At 42.1% G+C, this 14,415-nt stretch overlaps 1 protein-coding gene across 3 annotated transcripts in view; it reads left to right on the top strand.

The window, feature by feature from the left end:
• The window catches only part of LOC139557330 (matrix metalloproteinase-23-like), a 30,161-nt gene that overhangs the window by 14,659 nt on the left and 1,087 nt on the right, over positions 1 to 14,415 (top strand). Inside the window, exons 2-7 of one of the 3 annotated variants that reach the window (XM_071372001.1) lie at positions 432 to 585; positions 3,042 to 3,177; positions 6,605 to 6,744; positions 7,207 to 7,374; positions 13,069 to 13,233; positions 13,604 to 13,714. In XM_071372001.1, coding sequence (XP_071228102.1) covers positions 3,065 to 3,177; positions 6,605 to 6,744; positions 7,207 to 7,374; positions 13,069 to 13,233; positions 13,604 to 13,714 — 697 coding nt within the window. In that variant the 5' untranslated portion in view covers positions 432 to 585; positions 3,042 to 3,064. Of the gene's footprint in view, positions 1 to 431; positions 586 to 3,037; positions 3,178 to 6,604; positions 6,745 to 7,206; positions 7,375 to 13,068; positions 13,234 to 13,603; positions 13,715 to 14,415 lie in introns of all 3 variants that reach the window. The other 2 variants (XM_071371999.1, XM_071372000.1) reach the window with 2 other exon arrangements.

Here is a 14,415-nt window from a genome sequence, read left to right as displayed (position 1 = left end):
ACCGCTGTGTCAGATTTCCAAAAAAACTTTACGGAAAAAGCACACCATGCAATAATCTGAGACGGCGCTCAGATATAACAACATTTCTCCACCATGTTGGAGTCAACAGAAATACGAAATTACATCATAAATATTCCCTTACCTTTGATGATCTTCATCAGAATGCACTCGCAGGAATCCTAGTTCCACAATAAATCGTTGTTTTGTTCGATAATGTCCATTACTTATGTCTAAGTAGCTACTTTTGCTAGCATGTTTAGTGCACATGTCCAAATGCTCGCGCAGATGCAGGCGAACTCGGACGAAAATTTCAAAAAGTTATATAACAGGTCGAATAAACTGGTCGAACTAAGTAGAGAATCAATCTTCAGGATGTTGTTATCATAACTATCCAATAACGTTCCAACCGGAGAATTCCTTTGTGTCTCTAGAAGTTATGGAAAGCAAGACGATATCGTTTGGAACACGCGTGACCAGGAACTGGCATTCTGCCAGACCAATGACTGAAACACCTCCCATCCGGCTCAACATCACAGTAGAGGCTTCAGTCCACGTTCTACAGACTGTTGACATCTAGTGAAAGGGGTAGGAAGTGCAAACAGATCCATATCTTACAGGGAATTGAATAGGCGATGAGTTGAACATCGACCAGCCTCAGAATTCTCACTTCCTGTTTGAATTTTTTCTCAGGTTTTTGCCTGCCATATGAGTTCTGTTATACTCACAGACATCATTCAAACAGTTTTAGAAACTTCAGAGTGTTTTATATCCAATAGTAATAATAATATGCATATATTAGCATCTGGGACAGAGTAGGAGGCAGTTCACTATGGGCACGCAATTCATCCAAAAGGGAAAATGCTACCCCCTATCACAAAGAAGTTAAAGATTCTCCTTTGATTATTTGACAAATGACTTTCCCACTAAGTTCTGGAAACCCAAATTAGTTTGCTGGGAATACAGATCATGATCATAAATATAAATGAAATCTGGATGGTGAAGTTACACACGCACGTGCACAGATAAGGCTCTACCTGTGCAGAGCACATGCTCCTTTAACCTTCCATGCTCTAATACTTGATATATTTACTTTGTAAACTGTTTTTTAATTGTTGTTCTGAACCCAGTGCCCATAAGTCATCATTAAATTCAAGTAAATTATGTTTAATTTAATTAGCCATTAAGATGTGGCCATCTATTGCTTTTATGTACAGTGGGGCAAAAAAGTATTTAGTCAGCCACCAATTGTGCAAGTTCTCCCACTTAAAAAGATGAGAGAGGCCTGTAATTTTCATCATAGGTACACTTCAACTATGACAGACAAAATGAGAAACAAAATCCAGAAAATCACATTGTAGGATCTTTTATGAATTTATTTGCAAATTATGGTGGAAAATAAGTATTTGGTCAATAACAAAAGTTTCTCAATACTTTGTTATATACCCTTTGTTGGCAATGACAGAGGTCAAACGTTTTCTGTAAGTCTTCACAAGGTTTTCACACACTGTTGCTTGTATTTTGGCCCATTCCTCCATGCAGATCTCCTCTAGAGCAGTGATGTTTTGGGGCTGTTGCTGGGCAACACGGACTTTCAACTCCCTCCAAAGATTTTCTATGGGGTTAAGATCTGGAGACTGGCTAGGCCACTCCAGGACCTTGAAATGCTTCTTACGAAGCCACTCCTTCGTTGCCCGGGCGGTGTGTTTGGGATCATTGTCATGCTGAAAGACCCAGCCACGTTTCATCTTCAATGCCCTTGCTGATGGAAGGAGGTTTTCACTCAAAGTCTCACGATACATGGCCCCATTCATTCTTTCCTTTACACGGATCAGTCGTCCTGGTCCCTTTGCAGAAAAACAGCCCCAAAGCATGATGTTTCCACCCCCATGCTTCACAGTAGGTATGGTGTTCTTTGGATGCAACTCAGCATTCTTTGTCCTCCAAACACGACGAGTTGAGTTTTTACCAAAAAGTTCTATTTTGGTTTCATCTGACCATATGACATTCTCCCAATCTTCTTCTGGATCATCCAAATGCTCTCTAGCAAACTTCAGACGGGCCTGGAGATGTACTGGCTTAATCAGGGGGACACGTCTGGCACTGCAGGATTTGAGTCCCTGGCGGCATAGTGTGTTACTGATGGTAGGCTTTGTTACTTTGGTCCCAGCTCTCTGCAGGTCATTCACTAGGTCCCCCCGTGTGGTTCTGGGATTTTTGCTCACCGTTCTTGTGATCATTTTGACCCCACGGGGTGAGATCTTGCGTGGAGCCCCAGATCGAGGGAGATTATCAGTGGTCTTGTATGTCTTCCATTTCCTAATAATTGCTCCCACAGTTGATTTCTTCAAACCAAGCTGCTTACCTATTGCAGATTCAGTCTTCCCAGCCTGGTGCAGGTCTACAATTTTGTTTCTGGTGTCCTTTGACAGCTCTTTGGTCTTGGCCATAGTGGAGTTTGGAGTGTGACTGTTTGAGGTTGTGGACAGGTGTCTTTTATACTGATAACAAGTTCAAACAGGTGCCATTAATACAGGTAACGAGTGGAGGACAGAGGAGCCTCTTAAAGAAGAAGTTACAGGTCTGTGAGAGCCAGAAATCTTGCTTGTTTGTAGGTGACCAAATACTTATTTTCTACCATAATTTGCTAATAAATTCATAAAAAATCCTACAATGTGATTTTCTGTATTTTTTTTCTCATTTTGTCTGTCATAGTTGGAGTGTACCTATGATGAAAATTACAGGCCTCTCTCATCTTTTTAAGTGGGAGAACTTGCACAATTGGTGGCTGACTTAATACTTTTTTGCCCCACTGTAACTAAATAAGTCGTAATAGCTCAACGATTCTGTGACCACAGTTGCAAATGTTTTTTTTGGGGGGGGGGGTTTCCCTTTTTTTTTTTGCTTGAGCACCACCCCCCAAAAAGTCTGTGCACGGCCCTGAAGTGACATCTGTGTCCAGTAGGTTGTAAATCCCTCCCTCGCTCCTAACTGGTCGAGCCAAATCTCAGGTGGTTAATCTACAATTTTTTTGTCCAAGGAAGAAGCTCACACCTCCGGTGTGTTGATGATTGGGATTCGTAAAGATGCTCACTCGCAGGTTCTCCACCTCTCCAGGAACAAGCGCTACACCTTCACCCCCGAGAAACTAAAATGGGACAAGTTCAAGCTCACATACAAGTATGGAGATTGCTTTTTTTTCACGCCTTCCTTTCTAACCAAAGGATTACTGCCTAAAAAACAAAAGAAATGCTGTTTTATTTGACTTCCGACATACAGTTGAAGTCAGAAGTTTACATACAGCTTAGCCAAAAACATTTAAACTTTGTTCACAATTCCTGACATTTAATCGTAGTAAAAATTCCCTGTCTTAGGTCAGTTAGGATCACCACTTAATTTTAAGAATGTGAAATGCCAGAATAATAGTAGAGGGAATGATTTATTTCAGCTTTTATTTCTTTCATCACATTCCCAGTGGGTCAGAAGTTTACATACACTCAATTAGTATTTGATAGAATTGCCTTTATATTGTTTAACTTGGGTCAAATGTTTCAGGTAGCCTTCAACAAACTTCCCACAATAAGTTGGGTAAATTTTGGCCCGTTCCTCCTGACAGAGCTGGTGTAACTGAGTCAGGTTTGTAGACCTCCTTGCTCGCACACGCTTTTTCAGTTCTGCCCACAAATTTTCTATAGGATTGAGGTCAGGGCTTTGTGATGGCCACTCCAATACCTTGACTTTGTTGTCCTTAAGCCATTTTGCCACAACTTTGGAAGTATGCTTGGGGTCATTGTCCATTTGGAAGACCCATTTGCGACCAAGCTTTAACTTCCTGACTGATGTCTTGAGATGTTGCTTCAATATATCCATATAATTTTCCTCACTCATGATGCCATCTATTTTGTGAAGTGCACCAGACCCTCCTGCAGCAAAGCACCCCCACAACATGATGCTGCCACCCCCGTGCTTCCCGGTTGGGATGGTGTTCTTCAGCTTGCAAGCATCCCCCTTTTTCCTCCAAACATAACGATGGTCATTATGGCCATACAGTTCTATTTTTGTTTCATCAGACCAGAGGATATTTCTCCAAAAAGTACAATCTTTGTCCCCATGTGCAGTTGCAAACTGTAGTCTGGCTTTTTTTTATGGCGGTTTTGGAGCAGTGGCTTCTTCCTTGCTGAGCGGCCTTTCAGGTTATGTCGATATAGGACTTGTTTTACTGTGGATAAAGATACATTTGTACCTGTTTCCTCCAGCATCTTCACAAGGTCCTTTGCTGTTGTTCTGGGATTGATTTGCACTTTTCGCACCAAAGTACGTTCATCTCTAGGGACAGAACACGTCTCTTTCCTGAGCTGTGTGACGGCTGCGTGGTCCCATGGTGTTTATACTTGCGTACTATTGTTTGTACAGATGAGCGTGGTACCTTCAGGCATTTGGAAATTGCTCCCAAGGTTGAACCAGACTTGTGGAGGTCTAACGTTTTGTTTCTGAGGTCTTGGCTGATTTCTTTTTAATTTTCCAATGATGTCAAGCAAAGAGGCACTGAGTTTGAAGATAGGCCTTGAAATACATCCACAGGTACACCTCCAATTGACTCAAATGATGTCAATTAGCCTATCAGAAGCTTCTAAAGCCATGACATCATTTTCTGGAATTTTCCAAGCTGTTTAAAGGCACAGTCAACTTAGTGTATGTAAACTTCTGACCCACTGAAATTGTGATACAGTGAGTTAAAAGTGAAATAATCTGTCTGTAAACAATTGTTGGAAAAATTACTTGTGTCATGCACAAAGTAGATGTCCTAACCAACTTGCCAAAACTATAGTTTGTTAACAAGACATTTGTGGAGTGGTTGAAAAACTAGTTTTAATGACTCCAACCTACGTGTATGTAAACTTCCGACTTCAGCTGTATTTACGAGGGACAGTTGTCTAAGAGGTTTAATCAGAATTGGTGAATTTCAGGTGTTTTGATAGTGCCCATTGATTTATAGTGGCAAGAAAAAGTATGTGAACCCTTTGGAATTACCTGGATTTCTGCATAAATTTGACATAGATGAAGATCAGATCAAAATGTAAGTCCCAACAATAGACAAACACAGTGTGCTTAAACTAATAACACAAATTATTGTATTTTTCTTGTCTATATTGAATACATAATTTAAACATTCACAGTGGAGGTTGGAAAAAGTATGTGAACCTCTAGTCTAATGACTTCTCCAATGAGTCAACTAACCTGGAGTCGAATCAATGAGACGAGATTGGAGATTTTGGTTAGAGATGCCCTGCCCCATAAAAAGTTTTGCGTTTTCTATTCACAAAAAGCATTGCCTGATGTGAACCATGCCTCGAACAAATAAGATCTCAGAAGACCTAAGATTAAGAATTGCTGCCTTGCATGAAGATGGAAAGAGTTACAAAAGTATCCCTAAATGTCATTCCACGGAAGACAAATTGTCTGTAAATCGCGAAATTTCAGCACTGTTGCTACTCTCCCTAAGATGACTGCAAGAGCACAGCGCAGAATGCTCAATGAGGTTAAGAAGAATCCTAGAGTATCAGCTAAAGACTTACTGAAATCTCTGGAATATGCTAACATCTCTGTTGACGAGTCTACAATACGTAAAACACTAAACAAGAATGGTGTTCATGGGAGGACGCCATGGAAGAAGCCACTGCTGTCCAAAAAAAACATTGCTGCACGTCTGAAGTTCGCAAAAGATCACCTGGATGTTCCACAGCGCTACTGACAAAATATTCTGTGGACAGATGAAACTAAAGTTGTGTTGTTTGGAAGGAACACACAACACTATGTGTGGATAAAAATAGGCACAGCACAGCACATCAACATCAAAACCTAATCCGAACTGTAGACTATGGCGGAGTGAGCATCATGGTTTGGGGCTGCTTTGCTGCCTCAGGGCTTGGACCGTTTGCTATCATCGACGGAAAATTGAATTCCCAAGTTTATTAAAGACATTTCGCAGGAGAATGTAAGGCTATCTGTCCGCCAATTGAAGCTCAACAGAAGTTAGGTGATGCAACAACCCAAAGACAGAAGTAAATCAACAACAGAATGGCTTGAACAGAGGAAAATAAGACTTCTGGAGTGACCAAGTCAGTCCTGACCTCAACCCGATTGAGATGCTGTGACATGACGTCAAGAGAGCGGTTCACACCAGACATCCCAAGAGTATTGTGGAACTGAAACAGTTTTGTAACGAGGAATGGTCCAAAATCCTCCTGACCGTTGTGCAGGTCTGATCCGCAACTACAGAAAACATTTGGTTGAGGTTATTGCTGCCAAAGGAGGGTTAACCTGTTATTAAATCCAAGGGTTCACATACTTTTTCCAACCTGCACTGTGAATGTTTACATAAAGTGTGTGTTCAATAAAGACATGAAAAATTATAATTGTTTGTGTTATTAGTTTAAGCAGACTGTTTGTCTATTGTTGTGACTTAGATGAAGATCAGATAACATTTTATGACCAATTTATGCAGAATTCCAGGTCATTCACAAACTTTTTCTTTCCACTGTAACTGATTTCTGCTGTTGTAATATGCCAAGTTGTTTCCCCAGATAATCACATTGTGTCTGTGCAGGCTGCTCTCTTTCCCAAGGAACCTGATGAATGCCAGTGACACGCGACGGGGTATCGCCAAAGCCTTCACTATGTGGAGTGACGTCTCACCCTTCAGCTTTAGAGAGGTTCCCACTGACCAGGAGGCAGACATCAAGATAGGTGGGGGCACAACAAACATACTGTACCTAAAGCATATCAGGCATTATGACTGCCATATAGTCCTATTCTAGTAGAAGGCCTACACAGTGAAATGGGTCTGAAATGCCATCAGCATTTGAATTGAACAAATCTGCCTCTACTGTTTATTTATCTAATGTTCAGTGTGAATTATGCCTGAGAAAGAGTCTTGAGCACCTTCAAGCATGTGTAATAATTTTCAAGTGCCCTAAATCATGCAGAAGCTGTCTCAGTGGGAGCACCACGGTCTGGGACTCTTGTTCCATAAATAAATTATTGGTGCAAATGTGAGAAATGTCTGTCATCCCCAGGGGGATTGAGAAGTTTGTCCTTTGAAATCCATCATCTCCTAGACTGTATGTAGAATGAGATAGAGGCTGAAAAGGATGGTGTGTTTTGCCTCTTGGCTGCTCTGACTAAGGCACAGCTCTCTCTTTTTGGCAGGCTTCTACCCCATCAACCACACAGACTGTCTGCAGTCCTACTTGCACCACTGTTTTGACGGCATTACCGGTGAACTGGCCCACGCCTTCTTCCCCCCGACGGGGGAGATCCACTTTGACGACCATGAGTATTGGATTCTGGGAAACATGCGCTTCAGCTGGAAAAAAGGCATGTACCTTTTTCTGAGTTTTTGTAAACTGCTGTTGTGGACTCAGCACCAAAGCTACTTGCAGGATGTCCAGCTCAATTATTGTCAGATGCACTGGGTTGAATAGTATAAATTGTAGTAGACACTGTAGTTGGTAATTATGTCTTGAAGCTGGAAAAGTAGACAGTGTAATACTGTTCCTAAATGTGTAATGGTTGGTTACTGTGAGTTTAGAGCAGGGATGGGCAACTGGCCCTTTTGAAGGCCCTCGGATCAATTTGGTTGTTTTTCTTTTGTTATGTCGGTCACTGAATTAGCCCATGTTAGCTAAACATTTTAGATTGGTGAATTAGTCTAGCGGCCAGCTATCTAAACATGTAGTAATCAAGGTCGAATTAGAGCCAGGGGCCCTTTTGTTAGTCAAATAAATGTACACATTCAATCTATTCATCCAAACTGCTTGCGTACGTCAGCGTGCGTCTGCATAGACAGGCTCTAAAATAGAACTTGGTTGACACTTGACTACTCATTGGTTTTTACAAGCAGATATCCACGTGGGTGACTGAAAGATGCACAAGGTCCAGTTGGTGGTGGTAATGCTCCTTAAAGTTGGTTGCCAACCGCAATATAAAATCCACAGATGAAGAAGGATGAACGAGGAGAGATTATGAAAAGAAAATTAATTAAAAACTAACTAGGTTTCCCCTTTTTATCTGTGAATTAATTGTCGGAGTAGAGAATAAACAATTTTGAATGACCATATGCATGTTAGGTAAAATAACAACCCAATGTTTATCTCACCGGAAGAATTAACAGAAAGCTGGCTAAATGTCCATGAGTGTTTTGACCTGTCCCCAAATTAATATAGTTGGTTCACAGTTGGTTTTGGTATTTTAACCTTTTCACAGTCCCAGTCCAGAATTCAAGGAAACGTACAGTATTACGTGCTGACCACACCTCTCGCGTCGTGTGCGCGAGTATTGCAAAATAAATGTACACATACATGTTATTCAATCATTGCACTCACACTGCTCGGGTGCATCAACGATCGTCTGCGTAGCCAGGCGCTAAAATAGAATATATATATTTGTGACGCTTGACGCACTGAAAGTCCCACCTCTCTCATCTCCTCATTGGTTTTTAGGAAGCATTTACCCAAGAGCGTGATTGAAAGATGAACTGAGGTTCACACTCCAGTCCAGTTGGTAGTGGTAAAGCACCTTAAAAGGTTGGTTGCCAACCGCCATATAAAGTCCAAAGAAGAAGAAGAAGCAGCCTGAAGGAGGAGAGATTACAAGAAATGAACTCGTGGATTAATTGTCGGAGTAATTGTCGGAGGACCTTGTGCATTTCAGGTAAAATAACAACCCAATGTTATATCCCAGGAGAAATTAGGTAGCAACAGCAAGCTAAATTGCAATACATGTTTCATGCTTTTCGACCTATCCCCAAATTATTATAGTTGGTTCAGAGTTTGTTTTGATATTTCAACCTGCGTGTCCTGGTCACGTCTGGTGTGGGTTGACAAAATCAACATGCGCGTGAGTGGTCTGGTCAGTATGTTATACAGAGCCATGATTGCATGGAACTCCCACCTTATACAGCGCAAGTGAACTCCTCATGGCACAATCCACATTTTGTTACGTTACAGCCTTATTCTACAATTGATTAAATTGTTTGTTTTCCTCATCAATCTACACACAATACCCCATCATGACAAAGCAAAAACAGGTTTTAAGCACCTTTGGTAGGTTGGGTATGACGCTACAAGCTTGGCACACCTGTATTTGGGGAGTTTCTCCCATTTTTCTCTGCAGATCCTCTCAAGCTCTGTCAGGTTGGATGCACAGCTATTTTCAGGTCTCTCCAGAGATGTTCGATCAGGTTCAAGCCTGAGCTCTGGCTGGGCCACTCAAGGACATTGACACTTGTCCAAAAGTCACTCCTGCATTGTCTTGGCTGTGTGCTTGAGGTAGTTGTCCTGTTGGAAGGTGATGTCCTTAGCGCTCTGGAGCAGGTTTTCATCAAGCATCTCTTTGTACTTTGCTCCGTTCATCTTTCCCTCGATCCTGACTAGTCTTCCAGTCCCTGCCGCTAAAAAACATCCCCACAGCATAATGCTGCCACCACCATGCTTCACCGTACGGATGATGCCAGGTTTCCTTCAGATGTGAAGCTTGACATTCAGGCCAAATAGTTCAATCTTGGTTTCATCAGACCAGAACATTTTGATTCTCATGGTCTGAGAGTCCTTTAGGTGTTTTTGCAAACTCCAAGCGGGCTTTCATGTACTTTTTACTGAGGAGTGGGTGCAGAGATGGTTGTCCTTCTGGAAGGTTCTCCCATCTCCACAGAGGAACTTTGGAGCTCTGTCAGAGTGACCATCAGGTTATTGGTCACCTCCCTGACCAAGGCCCAGAGGTGGGACCAAGTCATTGTTTTACAAGTCACAAGTAAGTCTCAAGTCTTAGCACTCAAGTCCCAAGTCAAGACCGTCAAGTATCAAGTCAAGTCTCAAGTCCTAAACTAGTCATAATGTGCTCTTCACCAAATGTAATACCACTTCATATTTTTAACAAGAGTAATAGTTAGTATATTACAGTTACGCAAATCATGAATGCTTTTAAAAATATCTATATATTTATTACTTTCCAAATAAACGTTATTTCCATGGAAATACATGGGTAAGACCTATTGAGGATCGCTATGGGGCGCAATCGGGCGATGTAGGCTTGTACACAATCGGCCAATCTTAACACACACACACACTCTGTGTGGTTACAGTAGCCTAACGTATGTCAATGGTTTTATGAACAGCAGTAACATCAGGCAGGATTTAGGCTACCAACTGCCTGGGGTTGTAGCTCAATCTTGGGTGCATTGATCACGTTCCCGCACTGACTGACTGTGTGGAGGCTCATTAATTTAACGTTATGTTAGCCTACATGCTATACTAGTAAAGTTATAAATTATATAGCTGTCGGCTATATTAGCCACGACTTCTTTGTGCAGCTTCAAATGTCGAACAAAGTTGGAAATTGTTGCGCCTCCGTCTGTAATTTTCTTCCCGCATGTTTTGCAAGTTGCAATCCGTTTTTTGTTGATACAGCGTCGTCTTTATATCTGAAAATAATAATTTTGGGTATCTTCTTTCTAAGGGCTTCATCTGAATTCACTCGACAACGTTCCTCTGCACTGCCACGCACAACTTTCTCTCTGCTGGCACAATTTGATTGGCTGCTGTCCGATTCAAACTGTAATCCGTTAAATTAAGAGTTGATGCGCTGCACACTTTTTTTAATAGCATAATTTTTAATATTTGGGTTTGGAGGGTATCAAGTCAGGTTGAGTCAACAGGCTCAAGTCCAAGTCAAGTCACGAGTCATTGGTGTCAAAGTCGAGTTGCAAGTCATCATATTTGTGACGCGAGTCTGACTTGAGTCCAAGTCATGTGACTCGAGTCCACACCTCTGCCAAGGCTCTTCTCCCCCGATTGCTCAGTTTGAACAGGCGGCCAGCTCCAGGAAGAGACTTGGAGGTTCCAAACTTCTTCCATTTAAGAATGATGGAGGCCATTGTGTTCTTGGGGACCTTCAATGCTGCTGAAATTTTTTGGTACCCTTCCCCAGATCTGTGCCTCGACACAATCCTGTCACAGAGCTTTACGGATAATTCCTTCAAACTCATGGCTTGGTTTTTGCTCAGACATGCACTGTCAACTGTGAGACCTTATATAGACAAGTGTGTGCCTTATCAAATCATATCCAATCAATTGCATTTACCACAGGTGGACTCCAATCAAATTGTAGAAACATTTCAAGGATGATCAATGGAAACAGGATGCACCTGAGCTCAATTTCGAGTCTCATAGCAAAGGGTCTGAATACTTATGTAAATAAAGCATTTCCGTTTTGTATTTGTAATAATTTTTCTAAAATGTCTAAAAACCTATTTTCAGTGTCATTATGGGGTATTGTGTGTAGATTGATGAGGGGGAAAAAACTATTTAATCAATTTTAGAATAAGGCTGTAACGTAAAAAAAAATTGGAAAAAGTCAAGGGGTCTGAATACTTTCTGCATGCACTGTATGTAAATTGTAAAATATGTCTTTAATGTCTTTTTTGTTATGTTTCGGACCACAGTAAGACTAGCTGTCGCCATTGGTGTTGGCTAATGGGGATCCTGGTAAATTAAATAAATGAATGTGTCTGGTGGGGATAAAAATCAACATGAGCACGCAGATGCATACGCGGAGCCGGTTTGGTTAGTGTGGCTTGTATTAGCAAATGTATACTACCGAACAAAGAAATATCAACATTTATAATCATCACTTGTGTTCAAACATATTAAGTAATCAAAATGTCTGTCGATCAGTGGCCTCTCAAACTGTACACTTCCATGAGAATTTGACCCCTGAGAGTGTGGCAGTTTGAACAAAACATAAAACCACAAGAAAACCATCAGAACATTTAAAATTCATGTTTTTCGCCCCACTGTCACTAACCACGTTTCAATCCACAGTTATGAAAGTAAAGTAATGCTATTTAAAAAAAAAAAATCACAAGTGTGATGGAAACAGAAAGTGTCAAATGTTATAAATGTCGACAATTTGTTCGACATGGTGGAAATTATATGTTGATACCATGATGTCGAGGTAAATTTGCAGTCACGCGATGGTATGTTGTGTGGTCCTCCCACTGCAACATGGAACAGCATGCAGTTTAGCCTACAGGGTGGTGAAAGTGCACAGTGATGAGCTTATGCTACTTTCCAACCATGGACCCTTATAATGAGTAGACTTTTTGTGGCCCCCAGCCCCATCAAAGTTGCCATCCCTGGCTTAGAGCTTTGCAGCTTGTTGTTAGATCAACTGTATCTCAGTATTGTCTTCTTCATCGACACAGAGTCCAATGGCGGCGGGCTTTCCACCACTCCAGACGACACTTGGTAATGCGCATGGTAATCTTAGGCTTGTGTGCAGCTGCTCGGCCATGGAAAGCCATTTCATGAAGCTCCCGACAAACCATTCTTGTGCTGACGTTGCTTCCAGAGGCAGTTTGGAACTCGGTAGTGAGTGTTGCAATCGAGGACAGACAACTTTTACGAGCTAAGCACTTCAGCACTCGGCGTTCCTGTTCTGTGAGCTTGTGTGGCCTACCACTTCGCGGCTGAGCCGTTGTTGCTCCTAGACTTTTCCACTTCACAATAACAGCACTTACAGTTGACCGGGCAGGTCTAGCAGGGCAGAAATACTGACTTGTTGGGAAGGTGTTATCCTATTACGGTGCCACGTTGAAAGTCACTGAGCTCTTCAGTATGGGCCATTCTACTGCCAATGTTTGTCTATGGAGATTGCATGGCTGTGTGCTCAATTTTATACACCTGTCAGCAACAGGTGTGGCTGAAATCCACTCATTTGAAGGGGTGTCCACATACTTTTGTATATATAGTGTATTTCCATGGATGAGGAAAAGAAGAAGGAAAGGATTTTCGCCACTTTAGACTATCAGGATGCTCCCCAGGCTGCATCACATCCGGCTATGATTGGGAGTCCCATAGGGACACAATTGGCCCAGCGTCGTCCGGGTTTGGCCGGGGTAGGTCGTCATTGTACATAAGAATTTGTTCTTAACTGACTTGCCTAGTTAAAGGTTAAATAAAAAATAAAATAAATTGCAGAGACAGAATTAACAGTGTTGTGTTGTTTGTGCAGGGGTGTGGCTGACAGACTTGGTCCACGTAGCGGCTCATGAGATCGGCCACATCCTGGGCTTCATGCACTCCCTGAACCCTAAGGCCATCATGCACCTGAACGCAACTCTGACGGGGCGCAAGCTCATCACACAGGACGAGGTGTGGGGCCTGCACCGACTCTACGGTATGCCAAGCACCCACAAGCAAATAACCCTGTATTACAGACAGAGAGAAACAATGGTGTTACATTGATTTGTAGCACAAAACAACCATCGGTACTTAGCACATTTTAAACTTTAAAGAACCAATTTATATTGGCTTTATAGATCATTCATTAAGTCTTCATGAGCACTACATAGCTGCTTCACAAATAATTTAGACGCAACACCATTGCCTGCTACAAGTAAATGTGGCAGTAATGAGTAGTCGAACCTCTTATAATACAGAGTTATTGTAAATGTGCAGCCAGATTGTCTTCCCAATTTTTTTTGCTGTTGCTAAAGTTGCTCCCTTGTCCCTCTCTCCCCACTCCTTCTCCTCCTCCTCTCCTGTAGGATGTTTGGATAGATTATTTATCTGTCCAGCCTGGGCGCGGAAAGGCTATTGCGACAGTAAGCGCAAACTCATGCAGAAGCACTGCCCCTCCAGCTGTGATTTCTGTTACGGTAAGTGCAGCACTGCAGAGGAAAAAAGATTACTCTCAATCTACTGGTGCAAGGAATTGCTCAGTACCGTCTGCCAAAGCAGCGAAACACAGCCAACAAAGTTCAGCCATGCAGAACCATGATGAAGGTTTGCAGCCCTCCTGATTTAAAGGCAGATTAGATACTTGCCACTGGAGTAGTCATTCACAAAGAATTACCTCCTGATGAGATCCAGTCTGCCTAACAGTAAGCGAGCAAAGAAGTCAGTGAGGCACCTCGACAGCTTGAATTCCCATAACCTCCACAGCTTATGACTCCTCCACCCCGGCAGCCATAGATTGTTGTGGGTTTGTCCGATTTTTGTGTGTAACAAGGGAGAACGTGGAGGAGTGAGGATACCATTCCTGGCTCCGAATCTGTTCCTCATTGTTGATTGGAAAACGTTGTACGGCTGTGGAAAATTCCAGAGTGACTCCAAACCACTGGAATTTCAGACTGTGGCTTGACGGTTAGAGACACAGAAAGTCAATTTGGGATTTTTGCAGCCCAAACTAGTGGCTGTCTTTTAAAAAGACTTCCAGCTGGTCATGACATTGTGTTTACACTGGCCTAAATTAACTAGATAGACAATGTCCATCGTTTACAAATGGCTTCTGACCGGTTCCAGTGACTTTTTTGATGCACAATATGGAGGTAGATATTACGCTTAATTTGAGTGCCTA

Source organism: Salvelinus alpinus, chromosome 28 (genome assembly GCF_045679555.1).
Source record: "Salvelinus alpinus chromosome 28, SLU_Salpinus.1, whole genome shotgun sequence".
Lineage (NCBI taxonomy): Eukaryota > Metazoa > Chordata > Actinopteri > Salmoniformes > Salmonidae > Salvelinus > Salvelinus alpinus.
The sequence above is the reverse complement of the archived record's forward strand: the minus strand, read 5'-3'. Positions and strand labels throughout refer to the sequence as shown.